This window comes from Pleurodeles waltl, chromosome 8 (genome assembly GCF_031143425.1).
Source record: "Pleurodeles waltl isolate 20211129_DDA chromosome 8, aPleWal1.hap1.20221129, whole genome shotgun sequence".
NCBI classification, from domain to species: Eukaryota; Metazoa; Chordata; class Amphibia; order Caudata; family Salamandridae; genus Pleurodeles; species Pleurodeles waltl.
Genome location: NC_090447.1, coordinates 1,437,618,096 through 1,437,638,577, shown reverse-complemented (window position 1 = coordinate 1,437,638,577; position 20,482 = coordinate 1,437,618,096). Strand labels below are relative to the sequence as shown.

The following is a 20,482-nucleotide window of genomic DNA, read 5'->3' as shown; positions in this document are numbered from 1 at the left end:
GTCTACTTCTACTCACCTCATGCACTCGTGATTTGTATAGGTCAGCTATGATAGGAATGTCATACAGAAAACCCTTAGACATCAATTGAGGTGTCATTAATATTTATTATCATTTCCAGTGCCCTGCACACCATTTGCAGTGCATTAAAACAGATGTGAATGGCTCACTGGAACACATCAGGCCAGTAGAAGGAGAGTGGACTGATTTCAGGTATCTGAGAGCTGAGGAATCCTTTACTCTGCAGCCCTTAGGGAGGAGCACCGAATTTTCTTACGCGCACATAACATGATTTGCGGTGGAAGAGAAATATTGCTCTTGGTACTGTGAACAGACCCTGAGATACTGAAATATTTCAGGAGTTTTTCTTTATAAATGCCTTTAAAAGATCTGACCTTTTAAACAGTATGTATGGAAATTCGTCGCATTAATTGAATCATATGGCCTGTTTGTTTTACATTATTTCTAACATGATGAAAACAGAAGCTCGGGACTCACACCAGATTATGTCCACTGCATCCTCAAACTTCAGTTTCTTTAGACATTATGGATTTTACTAGAGAATTTCCTATTTTACTAAAGTTCTCCAACAGCCAGCCAACAAAAGCTGCATTTTCCACGAAAGCGAATAAAAATGAACAACCTACGTAATATTCAAAACAAAAATCCCACTAATCTGCACATAGCACCTTCATTGAAGTGACTGATTGGAGCCATCGAGCATTTTCTTCTTGTAGTGAGGATTCAGGTTTGCCCATTAAGAAACAGAAGATACAACACAAGATGATCACCATCAGAAATAAAGAAGCCACATCCAAATGGGTAGATTCATGTAATCTTCAAATTAATCCTGTAGAAATTAATACAGGGATAATAACAAAACAACTCATTGTAGTAATCATAAAGGTACAAGGGATGGCTCAATATTTTCTAAATCTTGAAAGATAAAGATGCTCAATACTACTCATTCAAAATAATTTGGACCTTATATCATCACTTTGTGGCAAGACCAGAAGCTCCTCCACCACATCTTCAGATTTAGGGGCTGATTTATATGTTGGCATTAAGCATACCCCATTGCAACAGCAACGGAATAACCTTATTACCAAGATAATGGTCCGCCCACCTGATTTAGAAGTGGGTGGACAATAAGTTTGCCTACTGCAGTGATTATTCTGTCACCGCCACAGCCAAACCTTTCCAACAGAGTAAGGGCCATCTGAGAAATGGCTATGTCCACCCAATCAGGATGGGGCTTTCTTTACTGTCTGTCACCATCAGGCAAACCCTGATGATGAGGGACAGTAAAATATTAATTCATTGACCAAAGCCCCCCCACACTGTAAAAGAAGTCTTCAAGGACACACACCCGTGTGTTCAAGTGCCGAAAAGGCTTGTCACCACTTCAATTACAGGGAAATGGCCCATTCTCACTTGATTACTAGAGTTCCGTCTGACAGGTTTCTGGGTCTCCCTCACTCTACCAGTCACATGTGAGAATTTCCACTGCATTTAAGATCTTTCTGGCCATAACTGGACCCACATTTTATTGTGTGTCACCAATAGGCTACCTTTACTACCACCTAAAGCAGACGTTTAGGTTCAGAGATTAAAGGTAAAGCTGGAGACACCACTCCAGATTCATTAACCAGCCAGATAGGAATTCATTCAGAAAAAGACAAGTTGTCTTCTTTTGTTCTGTCCCGTTCAGCTCTTTCTTTTGACAGTGGTGTCCTGCACTTTTGAAACTGTGCATTCAGATGGGATGGTAAAACACTAAGAGCTAATTAAGCTAACATTCCCACCTATTATCTGCTTTGTCATTTCACTCTGACTCAGTTCCTGCCCTAGAGAATGAACATCCCATAGTACTTTGGGTGGCAGCTTTTCAAGATGAAAGCCTTGTATACTTCTCTCCCGCCCTTCCTCAAATAAATAAACCCTTGTGGGCACATCTGCTCTTACCTCATGGAGTGAAGGGCATCTCCAGATCTACCATGAACCTTCCTTATAGTGGGAGGGAATAGAAAAGTGATAAAAAGGTGAAAAGGAATTTGACCAGAGAACGTTTTGAAGTAGGTAGTTTGATCACCTCCTGTCAGACCCTGTTTGGGAAGCCACAGAGCTGACAAGGGGTAGTAGGCCCAAACATGGTAGTTGAGAGTTTTTGCCACTTGTGTCTTGAGTTCCATCCCCTATGGCTCTGCAACCTAAGCCAAGAACAACCCTATCCACATTTGCCACTCAGGCTTTTCAGGGTAGTAGTGTGAGAAACAAAGAGATGAGAACTCAACAATTAACCAACAGACACAATACCATAATGGCAAATCCAGTGATTATGTCTTATGAAAAACGAAAGTGTGTTAATCACACAGCAGAACTGAGGGCTACACAATTAATAGAAAAAACATACTGTAGAAAACTATGTTGAGATAGAACGGACGCTATACCCCATATTTCCTGCTGTCTTCCTTGCGTCCCCCTTTCCACCCTCTATAGTCAAGAGACTATGGCGGTCATTCTGACCCTGGCGGTCAAAGACCGCCAGGGCGGAGGACCGCGGGAGCACCGCCGACAGGCCGGCGGTGCTCCAATGGGGATTCCGACCGCGGCGGTAAAGCCGCGGTCGGACCGGCAACACTGGCGGGCTCCCGCCAGTGTACCGCCGCCCCATTGAATCCTCCAAGGCGGCGCAGCTTGCTGCGCCGCCGAGGGGATTCCGACCCCCCCTACCACCATCCAGATCCCGGCGGTCCGACCGCCGGGATCCGGATGGCGGTAGGGGGGGTCGCGGGGCCCCTGGGGGCCCCTGCAGTGCCCATGCCACTGGCATGGGCATTGCAGGGGCCCCCGTAAGAGGGCCCCTAAATGTATTTCACTGTCTGCTGCGCAGACAGTGAAATACGCGACGGGTGCAACTGCACCCGTCGCACAGCTTCCACTCCGCCGGCTCGATTCCGAGCCGGCTTCATCGTGGAAGCCTCTTTCCCGCTGGGCTGGCGGGCGGCCTGAAGGCGACCGCCCGCCAGCCCAGCGGGAAAGTCAGAATTACCGCCGCGGTCTTTCGACCGCGGAACGGTAACCTGACGGCGGGACTTTGGCGGGCGGCCTCCGCCGCCCGCCAAGGTCAGAATGAGGGCCTATATCCATAGGCTCTGCACACAAACTGTTTTTGATGAGGGTTAGAACACAGATAGTTTAGTTTCTCTCACAAGTGAATTGTGCATCATGGTGGAAGCAGTGCAAGTCAGACTTGCACTCATCCTCATGACAGCGGTTCTTCTCAGATGAAGGCTGTACTGGCCCTTCCCATTGGATGTCTGTTTAGGAGGTAATTGATGGGATGGGCCTACGCAGCAACATCCGGCATGAGCAGCAGGAGTTCTCTTGATGGGTATGGTGAAATCCAGGGGTGGATGTTGTGGTCGCCCGGCCAATCTCCTTGTGATGGTATCCTTTGGCTGTTTTGTCTTCCAGGAAAGTTAGGGCTTCTTGCTCAGCACTGACAAGCTTCTTTCTTCACTGCATCAGCAGTGGCATCACCCATCTCTCAGCCAGCAACAGTCTGCCTGATAACATAAGTAGTTGTTGAGTTACTATCTTAAATGAAGCTTACAAGGAAACTGCATGGAGTGACCAGAGGGATCCCTTTATGACACAGGTAACCACTGGCTTCACACTCTTTGGAAACTCAGCTTTCTGTTTGTGCTTCTCATGGCCAGAACACACTGGCTTCTCCTCCAGGTCAGTCAAGCACACTCTCCCTCTCTCAGCAGGCAGGCTTCTAGGCACTTCAGGCAGACCCTCTGCTCCTCCAACAAAACGTACAGTAGTCAGGTGATGTACCCTTTCCTCTGGGAGACTTGCTGTCAGACAGACACCAGTCCTGGTTGTACAGCAGCACTTCATGTACTTGGTGGAGCTCTCTCTTCCTTAGTCAAGAAGAACTTGGGACTGGAACAAAGTGGGTTGGATATGATCCCACTTTTGTGCACATTTTCCAGACAGGGGATGTGGATCCACAGAAAAAAGCCTCAGTACTAGTTTAGGTTAGTTCATTTTCAAATGTCATTTTCTGGCTTGTCTCCACACACAACCCTTCTTCAAAGTGATTATTTTCACTGCAGGTGGCAATGGGACTGGCTCTAAGCAGGAGAATCTAAACAAGGGCAAAGCGATGTATACATTTGCTGCTCCTGGATATCATCAGCCTTCATGAAAGAGTAATCAGAGACAGACAAAAGGGCAGGCCCTGCCTAGAAACAAACGGCAGGTCTCAGAATGAACTAATCAGTAGTTGTTTGTATTGTATACAAGGATATAATGGAGTTTCTAAAAATTAGCCCTGTCTCTTCACAGGGATGCAGACAATACACTTCTATCTGTGGATGCTGTCCTCATCCTGCATCTTGTGCCATTTAAATAAAAGATGCCCCCCTCCACCTTCCCATTGCACCAATAAACCACTTAGTTAATTAATTGCTCTGTACTTTCAGCATCTCCATGTTTCAATTGTGGTATGTTCACCAATAAAACAGTACATGAGCTGACTTCTAGGGTTAGATTCAAACTTGTTATAAACACCTATGAGTTGGGATTTGCAGAGCGCAAGTTAGGTGCACTCTCAGGAACATACTTTCTACGTTGGGTAGTTGAGTTCTGTCTGAAGTCAACCATCAGAAGAATAAATGAAGAAGGATCAGGGGGACAACCTGTGGGAACAGGAGGCTGTGCACTGAAAGAGTTAATTTCTGGGTGAGTATGAGACACGCAGGAAGCCCCAAACCTCCCACCTTCTGGGCCCTCCAGTGCTCGAGAAAGAGCGTTTAACTGAAGGGCGTGAACAGAAGTAGAAGACACCAAATTATTTCCAATCCTTGGTGCTAGACAGAGACTTTGTCCCAGTCCCACAGTAGACTTTTCAATTAATTCCAGACTTGTATATATTGATTCCACAGACGTCTTGACTATAAGCTCCACCGTATTAATCAAGTCAGACTTCATTGGAGGTAACGTAGCAGTTTCAGACAAATGTGGAACGCAGGCCTGCACTTGACATTTTTTTGTATTTTTGATAATAATCCCTATCAGACCCCTTATTAACAGTTCCATGAGGTCTTTCTAAACTGAAAACACTAGAGGTCACCCCATAAGGATCTTTCTTTTTCCTCTTACAAGTGAAAGCAACCAATTCAAACACAGTAGAATCAGGAGATGGATAAACAGCAGTCACCAGTAGATTTCTGGGACACTCTGATGGAGTGGAGGGTTCCACTAGTGTAGAAAGAGATGTAGGACAATTAACCTTAGTGTGCAAAACAGACTCTATGGCCTGGAAAACCATTTCTCTAGTAACACCTACCCCCCACATTCCAAGCTCTTCCTCAACAGATGTGATCTTGCCAGACAAAGGCCCTCATTCCAACCGCGGCGGTCAATGACCGCCGGGTTGGTGGACCGCGGGAGCACCGCGGACAAGCCGGCGGTGCTCCAATGGGCACTCCGACCGCGGCGGTAAAGCCGCGGTCGGACCGGCAACACTGGCGGTCTCCCGCCAGTGTACCGCCGCCCATTGGAATCCTCCAAGGCGGCGCAGCTAGCTGCGCCGCCGAGGGGATTCCGACCCCCCCTACCGCCATCCAGTTCCCGGCGGTTCACCCGCCGGGAACCAGATGGCGGTAGGGGGGGTCGAGGGGCCCCTGGGGGCCCCTGCAGTGCCCATGCCATGGGCGCCAATGGCATGGGCACTGCAGGGGCCCCCGTAAGAGGGCCCGCTAGTATTTCACTGTCTGCATAGCAGACAGTGAAATACGCGTCGGGTGCCGTAGCACCCGTCGCACCTTCCCACTCCGCCGGCTCGATTACGAGCCGGCTTCATGGTGGGAAGGTCGTTTTCCCCTGGGCTGGCGGGCGGCCTTTCGGCGGCCGCCCGTCAGCCCAGGGGAAAAGTCAAAATACCCACCGCGGTCTTGCGACCGCGGTACGGTATTTTGACGGCGGGACTTTGGCGGTCGGCCTCCGCCGCCCGCCAAGGTCCGAATGAGGGCCAAAGCCCCCACTGTTGAAGGTAAAACAATATAATTGAAAAGATTTTGAAGTGTTCCCTTGGGATGGATCCGAGGGAATGTGTATATGATTTTTCCGCTTACCCATAATAGCCTATAGTGCCCCGGGTCCAGAGAAACAGGAGAGAGGGACAAAGAGATGTGACCCGGCTGGCCTCGAATGGGCACTGGTGAGTGCAGATGGACCTGGTCTTCACCTTGACACGTTCCCAGGCATATCCCACGCTGCTGGCTTCCAGCCCTCAATTTAAGGCCACACAGGAGGTACAGGCCCGCCCCCTTCAGGCAGGGAGAAATATGGGCAATGTAGTTTGGCACCCTTCAGCTTCACAGGCATTCCTCTGGCCTGTACTCCTCTTTTCTTACACCGTAGGTTTCCAGCCTCCAATTAAAGAGCACACAGGAGGTACAGGCCCTGCCCCATTCAGGCATCTTGTGCCAAGCTAAACCAGGAACATCCATAATAATCCCACCAGCTACAGTACTCAGACTCACACAACACACAGTCTTACTACCAAATGTGTGCTACACATATACTGCACATACTCATGCACTCGACATGCAAATAGGATGTCAATGTCAGGTTTCACATCATAGCAGAACTGTAAATGAGAGTGGTCAGTAGAACACCCTCTCTTTGAGCCAGAGAAAAAGATCTGGTCATACTGCATATTTACAAAACACAGCATGCTGCAAACCACCTCTTAATGTGATGTACCCAGGTCAAGGACTTTAGTCCACTGCTTAGTATGAGGTCACACTTGGTGCACACCTCCTGGTAAAGAGACAGGTCACTGACCTAATATTATCAGACACAGTACTAGGCCTTTGAACGCACAGTAGGTTAGTGTGACACAAAAGCCAAGTTAAAGGTGAAGATAACAGTTTCACCTGCAGTCCAGGCGCTGATTCCCTGGAGTAATGGCTAGAGGGAAAAGATTAAGAAAAAGTGCCAAACCTTTTGGCACAAATTTGACAACCCTACAAAAGTAATTTTAGTCATGCAAGTAAATCTATTGACTTCATTGACATATTTTCCTTAATTTCATACATGATGAATGAAGTATGGTCCTCGGCCCATTTGCAAGTGGTAGGCCTAGTTGCAAGGAAGTGAACCATTTTATTTTACAGAGTTTAACACTAGGCAGTTGTCAATCACTCTTAAATGCACATTTACAGCTGACTTACAAGGTGAAAAATGTAACTTTGAAAATGCAATGATAAACTTACATTTACTTTTGCCACATGACTGTTTTACAATTAACTTTGTATGTGAATGGAGAAAGGGACCATCTATATACACATTTCAAATGGAATACAAAAAAGTTAAATATGCCAATTTAATATCAAATAGTAATCAGTGGTGGGCCAACAATAGAATAACCTGAACCTAAAGGGCACTTTGTGGACCATGAAGACATAGAGGACTTGTAATCTAATGTGGTTAAGAGTCTAGAGGGAAGTAGTTTTGGTTATGTATGGAGGGAATGATGCTGGTTTGGTATGTACTATGGTCAGCGACATGTAGAGGAAACAGTGATAAGATGCCCCAGCAGTAGGAGATGAATATAGAAAAGTGAAGGGTATATAGGGAGAAGTTAAGGGCTTCTTTAAGTAGCTGAAATGAGTGAAGGGGAGAACAAGGAAGACTTTGGTTTCCAACAATCCTCTTTGGTGAAGCCAGGACCCATTATATGTAAGTTCAGTAACAGACTGAAACTGAAAGGTTGACGTGATAAAGGTAGGGTGTTTAAGTTTACTTTACTTTTTTCTACCATCACACCTAACACTTGGAGCTAAGGAGAACCCTAGTTCTTGTACATAGGTACCCCTTCGACTTCCATTCCTTGATGCCTATGACTGAAGAGAAAATAATCTTTCTGTGAACATCCCCTCTCCAGTCCAGTCTGATGGTGATTGCAGATAATGTCTGATGATGCCATAAGGCACCTTTTATCCATAGATATACTCCATGGTACACCACACTTGAGGATGGTATTTTGAAAGGAGATAATCTCTCATTTATATTGTCGATTGCCTAAGTGATAGTTTCTCAGGGATCACAGCGGGTGGTGTTCCTAAACAGATAACCAATAAAAATCAGAGGTAACATGGTAAAACCAAGACATCTAGTGCGGGCAGCCCTCACAGTAGGCAGAGGACATCCTTTATTAACATGGCCACTAGTGACCTGCAACTTCTAGGAGATCAGGGATCATGTGTCAGAATCTGGGTTCCACAGATGCTGGGACTCCGCTCTAGTACACTGAAGGATATTGTTCTATCATCTGCACCAAATACGTGGTAATAAGCAAGGCTTCAAAACAACAAAAATGCACAAAAAAGGCATTCTTCTTTCTCATCACACACTGGCGGTGCAGTACCCACTGGACGCGTGCCAGGGATCAGTTAGCATACTTTGAAAAAATCCAGTAGTTGGACTCTGACTTGGGTGGCTGCTGCGGTTAGATGCCAGATGATATGTTCCCAAATTACAAGAAACCAATAGAAACAACAGTCTTTTCTTTGGAGGCAAAGGTTGGCTCAGACACTGCATCGCATTGCAAATCTCTTTGAAAAGGCGAGACTAGTCAGCCAATTAAAAGTTATTTTAATAAAACGATATGCAACATATTTTTGTGATCATCTACATACAAGTTAATACAACTAATATTAAAAAAGATGGTGGGTTTACTCACATTGGTAATATATCTTACCATTATCCATCATGATATAGAAGTTGCAATTGTTTTATAAAAAGCGTATATTTTCCTCCCAATCAATTCTAGCAACATGTTTTAAGCATGCACATTTATTAGCATGCAATCTGTTGTAGTCAGCAGGTTTGAGAACTGCCATAAAAGAACAATCTTTACAAGCTGTCTCTGGATTGTGTGCATGCAAATGTGGTGCTAATCCCTGAATGATTTTAACTAAAACAAAGAAAAAATGTTCAAATATGGCCACCATATGCATGCATATGCAGCAGCCATTTTAATGTTTCACTTTTAATTTACTGTTCCAAAATGGTTGGTGGCCATTTTGGAATGAGAACATCAAAAATAAAGTATGCTTGGGATGCCATGCAAATTGTAGAAAGGAAAAAGAAAATTGACAATAAGAGGAAAACGAGTAGTAGTGTGCAGCTGCAGGCCCTCGCAATAATTAAACAAGCATTTGCAATGCATTAGGTCTTGCATTAGCTAGAGTTAGAGCTGTTGGCATTGTAAATGATAATGACAACCTTGCATTTTGGACCTTATCAATATTTAGCCATGCAGCACATTAAACCTTTACCAGAAATAAACTGTGTTTGTGCATTCCTTCATACACATGGCATTAGACTGTAATGGTCTGAACAGCTCCTACAGAACACCCCAGTAAAATTAGCATTTGGAAGAAACATGGTCACGTACCCATATATTCAGCTCCTAGAGGGCATAACCTCATAAAAAAGAATGATAAAGACCATTGCAGTGTAACCATATATTCAGCCCTGGAGGGCATAGTGTAATACACATTTTCAGGCCTAGCAGGCCTTTTAAATATCATTTAACTGTTAAGTCAGTGGCACAAGGGTGCAGTGCAGCAGGTCATTACTAGATGTCCCTATAGAGTCCATAGCAGAAGGTGCAGTACCACTGGTCGTAGCTAGATATCCCTGTAGAGTCAACAGCAGAAGGTGCAGTACCACTGGTTGTGGCTAGATGTCCCTGTAGAGCAAAAACAGAAGGTGCAGTACCACTGGTAGTGGCAGGTTGTCCCTGTGGAGCCAAAAGCACTCAGAGTACAGTGTCACAGCACGCTGCCAGAACTTCTTCTGACGTCAGAAGCTCAGAATGTCCCCCAGACCTGGAAATGGCTGGAGAAGTAACAGGTCCTCAGTGAAATGGCTGAAATATTTAGCCATGCCGCACATTAACCTTTATCAGAAATAAACTGTGTTTGTGCATTAGCAGAAGGTGCAGTACCACTGGTCGTGGCTAGATGTCCTGTAGATTCAACAGCAGAAGGTGCAGTACCACTGGTCATGGCTAGATGTCCTGTAGATTCAACAGCACAGAGTGCAGTACCACTGGTCGTGGCTAGATGCCCTTATGGAGCCTACTGAGTTAGTAGTGACTTGGGGCAATTATCATCCTTCAGCCTTTGGAAAGCATAGTGCATTACAAATTTGAAGGTCGAGCAAGGCTGTCAGAGTATTATTACAAACAAGGTCCTTATAACACAAACTCCTCTCAGCTGTAAAAACAAATGTTCCAGCTATAAGAGAGTTTAAATATGCACTCAATGGTGGAAGAGGTTATGATTTATGGGCCCTCTCTAACCCAGCTTAGCCCACAAGGCCTGGACAGAAAGAGCACATTGTTCTGAATGTTTTGGCGGTGGTCCCATTGCCCTAGGACCACTACAGGCTGAGTTATGTAAAAATAAAATGTTGTAAAAAGAATGCCTGCAAAGCATTAGGGGGTGAGTTTCCCTGAGTGCAGAGAATATCTACCGCTGTGAGAGGAGAGCCTCTGTTGAGGATTCAATACATAAAGCCACAAAAAAAATTACAAAACACACACAAGATACAACTACGTGTATTTACTGATTATGTAAAGTAAGGACCAAGTGAAGGGCAATTGCGGAAAACAAACCATGTGCATGAACACAAGTACTTACAAACAAGGCCCTTATAACACAAACTCCTTTCAGCTGTAAGAACAAACTTTCCAGGTATAAGAGAGTTTAAATATGCATTGAATGGTGAAAAAGACTATGATTTTTGGGACCCCTCTAACCTAGTGTGACCCACAAGATGACATGGACAGAAAGAGCACATCATTCTGAATGTTTTGGTGGTGGTCCAATTGCCCTAGGACCACAACAGGCTGAGTTATGTAAAAAAAAATGTTGTAAAAGGAACTCCTGCAAAGTATTCTAGGATGAGTTCCCCAGAGTGCAGTGAATATTGTAGTATCAACTTTCCCGCTGTCCGGGGAGAGCCGCTGTTGAGGATTCAATGCCTGGGTTGATTTCATGCTATGTAAAGCCATGAAGAAATGCACAATACACACACACAAAACACAACAACATGTATTCACAGATTATCTAAAGTAAGGACTAAGTGAAGGGCAAACGTGGAAAAAGAACTGCGCTCTAGAACATGAGTGCTTGCTGACAAACACGAGAGGCAGGAAACTAAAAAATAGTCTGTCCAAACAACAGAAAAACAATGCAGATGTAATTAAACTGTACTTGTCCGGTTATCCTCAACCCAGGACAGGAAGTGGCGTATCTGCTGCCAAACCAGTTAGGAGGCAGAAAAACAAGAGTGACACTGCATTCAACCTATGGTGAGCAGCAGGCAGCGACACGCGGGAGCAAAGTCCTAAACTAACTCCAACAGGTTTTGGAACTGAGAAACACAAGAAAAGCATTGAATCATAAGCAACAGGTGGACCCAAAGCCCACTTATAGTCTATTTTGGATGTAATAAATCTCTTTAGTAACAGACATCTGAACCTTTCTGTAGCTGAGACCTAGAACTAAATTATTAATTAGTTATGGGCTCAATTTCTCCAACAAACTTCCTTTCAACAAAACAGACCTTTTAGTGGCTTCATTGTTTGTTTCGCTATTTCAGGTTTAAGGCTTTGGCAAGAAGTACTGACACCCTCAGCTGCAAGCCATGAAAGACTGTTGAGGATAATTGCAAAGTAAGGCTGAGCATTCACCCTGAGTACCAGATTGTGCTTATAAACACCAAAAAGATTCCCCGTTAACTAAAGAATAAGGGGAGTCCCAAAAAATGTCACATAACCTAAGGTGACACAAACTCTTACATGTGCCCTGGGATTTAGTGTTAGAAACATAGGTCAGTCTGTAGCCATTCTGGGGGCAGAAAACACATTTTCAGTTGCAAGTGTGCACAAGATGGATAGGATCAATTCCTGAATCAAAAGGCGATGAACCAAAATAATAGATAATAACATTATTCTCACACATGAATCCCAGGCGGTTCCTGCTTGGCTAAGTAAGAGGTGGGCTTTCACTTATACCGCATTGAGACCAGATCATGCGATCTTCAGGCCAGGCTGCATGTGTTCATCTGCAATACGCCCTAAAAAGCACACAGACATACACCTTACGGAGATGAGAATAAACGGAATCCTCGTAAACCCTTCTTTCCAACCATGTCTAAGGGAGCCATGCGGAAGAGCGGTACGGTGAACTAGGATGCTGGTCCAAGAGCATTCGCTGGTATGAGCATCACATTGACAGGAACAAACCTGGACAGCTAACCATGAAATCACTTGAAAGAGCTGGAGATCATACTAAGTGACACAACGTTTCATAGAATAATCAAGTACGGAGAGTAATCAATTTGTATAGTGTCCGCGCGCTAATGAGGCTACAGTGCAGCCAAGGCATGGCCTCTATTTTTAGAGTCTTCATGCGTTAAAGAAATTGAGAGATTAGTAGCCGAGTCCCAGTTTCCCCGGCAACCATCTTGTGTGACTAAGAAAGCCTAAAGAGTGTATTGATAATCCATAATGATGTCAGGAGAGAGCAGGTTATCAGAGAGCGACAGCAGGAAAGATTTCAAAGACGCTGGCTCTCAATGGGAAAATAATGTCGGCTTTGATCCCCAAAAAACCTGTCACCAAAGGCCTGGTGTGCACTAAGCGGGCTCAGCGGTTTATTTGTCAGGTGTCAGTTGCCATACAAGCAACACAGGTGGCTGCTCTTTGCATACTGGGGGATGACATGATGCCTTGGAAAATAAAGTGACAGAGATACAGCAGAGAGTGGGGTTTGGAAGGGTGAAAGGGTGAGGCAAAATATTTTGTAACTACTTTATCGCCATCAAGTTTGATGGTGACAATGACAGGTGTCCAAGCACACAACAAAGCTGCATGCAAATAAAAGATTAGATGCGTGTTGTGCCACACTTACTTCCTGGGTTGACAAGCAAGTACATCCTATTCAAGCAGCTGAGGTGAATGAATGAAGATTTATATAGCACGGCTAATCATCCGTGAGGGTCTCAAGGCACTGTCCATGAGCACGGGGAGATTAAGTGATTTGCCCAGAATCACAGGATGTTGTGCCGAAGCTGAGGCTTGAACCCAGATCTTCAGCTCCGAGGTGGCCGCTGTGACCGCTGCGCTACATCCTCTGATGTCACCAAGATCAGGTAAATGGTTTTGGACATTATAAATAGAAAAGGATACAACGTTACATTAGACCATACATTAGAGCATAGTACCATGGGTTCAGGGAGGAGTTAAAGTCTAGAGGGTTTCAAATGAAGCTCAGTGACTAATTTCCTTTTGGTAGACTCCAACTCAAAGATATGTGCCCACCAGAGGTAACTATTAGACCACAAATGCCTCTTTTACCTCTTTTGCATGGGTCAAGCTTGAGAAGCAGCCTTAAATTTGAAAGACAATGGGCCAATTCCCTAAAGCATTTATGAGTAAGAAAAGTAATACTACATGAGTAATTTTACATTTTTTGTAAATCGGCCCTGAAAAGTCCTACTTCCTAATAGGAAAAGTTTGGTTGTTGCAATGTGTTGCGTCAAGTATAAGTAAACCTGCCCAGTAGTCTTTTTTCAAGTTTATGGTTTGAGACTTTTTCTGTGCATTCTGAAACTGCACATTAATGAATTAGCTTCACCCTGGCGTAGTGTAATTCCAAGGTGCAGACCACTGCAGAATTACTATTTATGCACTGAGCAATTGGTAATAACCTTGAAAATTGATACTTACCCACTGATTCCCTCAGGCTTGTCCTCCGGTCCACTTTCTCCACACATATTTTTCTGAGATTGCTAGAAAAAGAAATTAAGTGCACTGCGTTCCTAAAAATCTGGCTTTAACCATGCATTTATGTTTCCTGTTGAAACAGGATTACCTTAAATCTTGTAAGACTGGCCTGTTTTCTTCAAACTTTTTGCCATACTCCTTCTGTTTTTGCTGAATTGTTTATTGTTAGCCTTAGGACTATGTGCACTTTACCACTGCTAACCAGTGCCAAAGTGCGTGTGCGCTCTCCTATAAACATGGTGAAATTGGTTAACACCCCAATTGGCACATTTAGTTTACATGTAAATCACAGTACAGTGGTACTACCCGTACCCAGGGCCTGTAAATTAAATGCTATGATTGGGGTCTACAGCACAGACTGTGCCACCCACTTAAGAAGCCCTTTAAACATGTCTTAGACCTGAAATTGCAGCCTGTGTGTACAGTTCTAAACTGCCATTTTAGCCTAAACCTCCCTTTTTAGTACATCTGAGTCACCCAGATGGTAGGCCCTAAACAGCCCCTAGCGCAGAATGCAGTGTATTTATAAATTTGGACAATAACCACATTTTAAGCTGCCTTCTAAAGCTATCAACTTAGTCTGGCTTTGTAAATGAAAAGGGAGCCATTCTCACTTGGTGGCCACCTGAAAGGCAAAATATATACCACCAAAATGTATACAACTTTGGAGTGTCTTTTACACTTACGAACCTTGAAGAAATGAGCAGAGGATGACCATAAAAGTCTTACACGAGAGTGACAAGTGAGCATTTGTTTGATGAATACAGAACCTGAACTGTGTCGACCTTAAAACAAATAGAAAAAGGTTCTTTAATAGAATATGTTTCTCCACAAGAAACCAATGGAGCAAACGCAGGTGACTTCAGATATAGACATGCCATGGGAGTTGAAGCAGCATCAGGACAGTGCAGATCACGGGCTGCACATAGGGCAGATCAGCAGTTCAGAATTAGTTGGTGTTATTAGTACTGAACCACATACCAGAATAGGGCAATTAAGACTATGATGAGAAAATGCATCAGAGGACTTTGAAAATAGGAAGTGACAGCAGACTTAACCAAACTGACAGAATTATGAACAACATCAAAATAGAAGACAAGATGGACTGAACTGAAGTTCGCAGTCTCTCACTAATTAAAAGTGTGCATGATCCATTCATTGGTCCTTCAGGTGGGAGCATTTCGGACGTCAGATTCAGCATCCATTCACTACAGATGGCACCACCAATTCTGTTACGTTTCCAGATCTTCTCAGCAAAATGCATTGTTAATTTTATGACTTCGTATAGTTCCAACTAAAATATTACGTTCTCTAATTATTTGTTACTTTGAGATCCTTTCTCATAGAACACAATAGACTAAACCAATACTTCTATGAGTGCTACAAATTTCCTGTCCTGTTCAACAGCTAGAACAAATAGTGTTACATTGTTATTTCTAAAACATGTATCTTGCCTACAATACAATAGGATAGTCAACATTCACATTAACAGCCTAGGGAATGAATTTAAGTCAGAGAGGACAGAATAGACAAGTGATTTTCCATTGCTGCTGCAAAATGAATCTTTTCAGGCCTAGTCAAACTACAAAGCCTTAATACACATTAATATATTTAATACATTAATGAACCTATTGCTCACCTTACAATTTATATATGCAAAGCAAATTATTTAATTGCAAACGTTATTCATGACATGTTAGAACTAATTTGGACATGCTTTTTTTCTGCACACATGTAACTCATAATAATAATAATCATTTAATTCAATATATGTATGATTATTTCATATTCATGTAATGCTTTCAAGCCTTAATCTGCATTTTAATATTAATTCACGTTGGTATTACATTCAATATGAATACAAAACTCTCATGTTAAAACGTAGTGTTTAGTACGAATGGTGGCCACATGGTTCACCATAATTTAAACGTGCACATTTTACTTCTCATATTACTTTCTCTGCTAGGCCTTTAAACATAGGCTAATTAATTACAATATGCTAACTTCTATGCCACTAATATATTAATAACATTTGATCTCACTCAAGAGTAGCACAGTTTTGCAACATGTGAAGCCAATGAAGTAGCTACGCGGGTAGACTCGGAAATAAAGCACTGGAGCATCCCGCCAGGAACACACAAGTGCTTTAATGATAGGGCAATCAGCCGAAGTAGAAGACATCCATTTGTGGAGTAAATGACATGGTGTTATCCATGGTAACCCCCAGAATTCTAACAACATAGACTGGGGCATGTGCCAAGTTCGCAGGCTACTAGCGATCAGTCCAACGTTTGAGGGAGCCACCAAGAATAAGCAAGAAGACATCCAGTCTGCCATTCCTTTCAACCGTGATACAAAATGTGCCTGTGCAAATCTCCATTATTGTCAGTTCTCAGTACAATCTGAGTATCTTCTGCAGAGCACATACATGAAGGCTGTTGGTTCCTGATAACCGCTGCAAGAGGGGTCACAAACAGAATAGAAATAATTGACTCAGACAAGCCCTGAAGAACACCACAGTCTAAAGTCATGGTGTAATATCTGCTTGGTGGCATTGTTTCTGTTTGGCTCCTTCCTGTAGGGAAGGAGCTGAACCAGTGCAGAGTGGTCCCTCCCCAGTCCCTCGGGTGACAAATGGTATCATAGCTGGTGGAGAGATCTAGTGAAATTAGAGCTGTCACTCCACTCTGATCAAAGATCATTCAACGTTCAGTTTCAACAGCAACTAGAGCAACTTCCTTGCCAGTTTTGATTATTTTCTTAAATTCTCAAACTTGGTACATTTAAATTGTATTTTAAATGCTGTAGTGAGAAGACTTTTGGAGCTCAAAACCATAGTCTGCTTAGGCAACATTGCCTGTGCTCTACAACCAAGAATTAATGAGGGACTGTTGAACAATGCAGATGTCCACACAAAAGTATCAGCAGCAAGTTCTCAACTCAATAAGCTATCTTGCCTGCTCTGATATTTAATAAAAACAGTCAGATGGGCATGCAGTAGTCAATATTTGATATTTCTAATTGTGCGATGTAAATGATGAATGTTGCTGGTATTTACCCAAATGCTTTTATGTGCAAATCGCTTTTATGTCCGTTGTTAACATTTGTTGCTGTCTCTACTGTGCTAGATAGGGACATTGAAGCAGCCTCTTTAAAGAATTCCTTAAATTGAAAAATTGATATAAATAATGTAATTGTATACTGTGACACATGACACATCATGCACATGTAAAACACAGCTTCTGTTTTGATAATGTACATTGCCATTCTTTCATTCACTTTTCATAAACATGCACATTGGTTAATGGACGTGTGCCCTCTTTCCAATACCTCCTTTTCACCCTATGCAGATGGAACGCCGAAAATCATCTCAGCCTTCAGTGAAAAAATGGTGCTGCCCAGTGAGCCCATCTCCCTCATGTGCAATGTTAAGGGGACACCTCTTCCTACAATTACCTGGACTCTGGACGACGACCCCATTGTCAAAAATGGCAACCACCGCATCAGCCAGATCATCACCTCTGAGGGCAATGTGGTCAGCTACCTGAACATCACCAACACTCAAGTCCGCGATGGTGGGGTCTACCGCTGCACTGCAAACAACTCAGCCGGTGTCGTCCAATACCAGGCTCGAATAAACGTAAGAGGTGCTTGTCAAATCAGCTCCTCAAAAAACACACATAGCTCATTCTTGTGGCATTGCTGCATGCTTGCGTTGAGTTGAGTTTTGCGATACTGGTAGAGATTTCTCTTGGTTCCCCCTTTCCTCAGTCTGGAGCTTGTTGTTCAAGTTCTGTCTGTGTTGACGCTGTTGTTGGACATTGTTTCTATTCTGCATATGTCCCTAAATGATACGTATGGATCTCCTGTTTTGTTGCTATGCATGAAACTGTCCCCTCCTCTTTGTGACTGTCTAATGGTCGTAGGAGTGGCTTGTGTGTTCAGATTGTTAACTGCTTCTTTACCGCCATGCAGCATACTAACCATCTTCATTTTGTGTACAGTTTCATGAAATGACTAGATTACTGTTCTTTTTCTTATGTGTCATAGAGACTCTGAGTGAAATGTCATCATCTTCTTAGCCTTCATTTCTTCACCACACCTTACGTTTTTTAACTCTCTTTGAAGAAAATCCCACCAGATCGGTGGAAGCAATGGATTATAAAAAAAAATTGATTTCATTCCAATCTTTTAGAGTTGTAGTCAAAGTTATTAGATTATTTGGCTGCCAATCACCCTCAAAGTCCAACTCGCAGCCAATATATGGCAAGAATATTATAGGCAAATGGGTATCCACTTATATAGGAAACTTTGGAATCCATTGATATAACAAGCTTGTTTGTAAACAACACTTCCACTGTGAGGTGTATCTTGATGCTTTCTATACATAACCCAGTATTCAATTAGTTGACCTAGGCCAGGTGGACTTTCCGGGATGCAAAGATCGGGCCGTGTCCGTGGTATCATATACAAGCATCTGCAGAATGATGCATGTATCCACTGGGCCACTACAGCCAGCTTGTGTATACTATCAAATATTGTCCATTTTGCCACACTTTGCCTTATTTCAAATATCTATTTTGATTTTCAGCCACAAATATTAGCTGGGAAGCAGGACTTCATTAACAAATTAAGGGATTAATAACAGGTTGTTCCGATAGTATGGCACTTCACACTTACAGTTCATGTCAAGGTTAATTATTTCTCATCCGTTCCTCCTACTTTATCTCCCAACAGGATTATCCCTGCCCTTCCAGCTCCTTACACGCGCACGTGCGGAGTACACAAGTGTTCTACTCTTGGATCACTGTGAAGACCCCACTGCAGTGGAAATATGCTTTGCACAAACATGAAAAAACGTGTTGGTAGCCATCTTAAGGCACTTCGAGGCCTGTAACAGAGGACTCAAGGAAACAAAATCCCCTAGGATTAATGTAACCTCATACAGCACAGTTAATAATGGATACTGAGGACCTGATTTAGAGTTTAGTAGACTGGTTACTCCATCGCAAACGTGACGGATATCCCGTCGGCCATATTACAATCTCCATAGGCTATAATGGGAGTGTAATACGGGGAACAGGATATCCGTCACATTTTTACAGAGTAACTCCCTCTACCAAACTCGAAATCAGGGCCTGAGCCCCTTGTGTATAAGTGCATTTCTTGATGGGCACAGAATGGGTAAAACCCTTTGATACATCAAGCCTTCCTATGCAGAAATGCACCCAGACCTTAAGAATTCACAAATCAAGTCTAAATTGATTAGCAACAATCATATCTAGTGGCCATGTTGTAGTTGGCTGGTTTCTCAGATCCGTACCAACTGCCCCTCTAATTTGTGGCTTGAGGTTATCAAAAAAGATTAAAGAAATAAAATTAGGAATTGAATACTTAGTTGGAGGGCCATTCCAAATTGAGCACAGGAAAGATCAGAAATTATTAGAATTCTAGAGAGGTTCTACCCCATACAGTAACTTGCAGCAACAATAGTGGCCTTACTTGGTTCAGGCAAGCATGGATCTGAGAAAACAAATACTTTCTACTAACTATAGTTCAGCTAAAAAGTAAAAAGCATCCCTCAATAGGCGTTCGCTTGCTCCAACAGGGTTCTATACCTGACACAATTCTATGAAAGTAACAACCTATAGGCATAGGCACAAGGTACATAGGTACAAGGCATACTCTAGATATGAGCTATCTTACCTCTTTTCATCTAAAAATCGAAGAAAAAAACAGTCCACAAACAGAACCGGCAATAATTTACTTTGTTCCCACTAGGATGTGCATCATCAATGATTGAGAAACTTGAGAAATGAGAAAAAGAAGGATACATTTTTTAGGAGAACCATGTTTTCTATCTCCAAGTCACGCAACTGCTCTTCTATTCGTAGGTCGGTGACAGCCACGACTGAGAAAGATGTCCTGCTCATCATCTACCTTGGCATCACAATCCTAGCCCCTAGTCTCGCAATCTAGGCATTTAGATAAAGGATTGTATAAATAATTGACGATCTCAAGGACAAATTGAATGCCATAGAAGTAACAATGGCACATAGTCAATTACAGCTGGGACCTTCTGCACACATAGGTCATACTTGATGAACAAAGGAAGAGACGAAAACAAACCAGTTGTTGGTGTTTCAGATGGAAGGGGAAAGGCAAGGAGATAACGTTTCCAAATTAATCTGACTCAGAAGAACACAAGGAGCAGATACAGATCTATATGTGAAAGGAGTAAACTCCAACTTGAAAAAAAGAAAATCTGCACTCTTGTGTCTGTGTTTTTCTAAAGTATCCTCTGTTTTTTACGAGCACTACAGCTCTGCCTGACTCATACTCCGTCTTGTGACATGATAAACTGGCTACAGATGGTTATTCCAAAGGGAATTATAAAGATTTATAGATCAAGACATTTTGTGCATCCTATATACTCTCGCCATACAACTCAACTTCTCTTTAAACTTTATACCGCCCTCCCAAGGAACAGCCTTTCCATTTCAGTTCCATTCGTTGCAATTCAGTAAGGTGACATTGTTTATCAGCATCAATTACCACAAATAATTCTTTACAAATCTATGTAATGAATAGACAAAGGC

The 20,482-nt window shown here is 43.1% G+C and overlaps 1 protein-coding gene across 1 annotated transcript in view; it reads left to right on the top strand.

The window, feature by feature from the left end:
* The window catches only part of DSCAM (DS cell adhesion molecule), a 1,000,736-nt gene that overhangs the window by 508,985 nt on the left and 471,269 nt on the right, over window positions 1-20,482 (top strand). Inside the window, exon 7 of the mRNA XM_069202587.1 lies at window positions 17,234-17,530. Coding sequence (XP_069058688.1) covers window positions 17,234-17,530 — 297 coding nt within the window. The remainder of the gene's footprint in view (window positions 1-17,233; window positions 17,531-20,482) is intronic.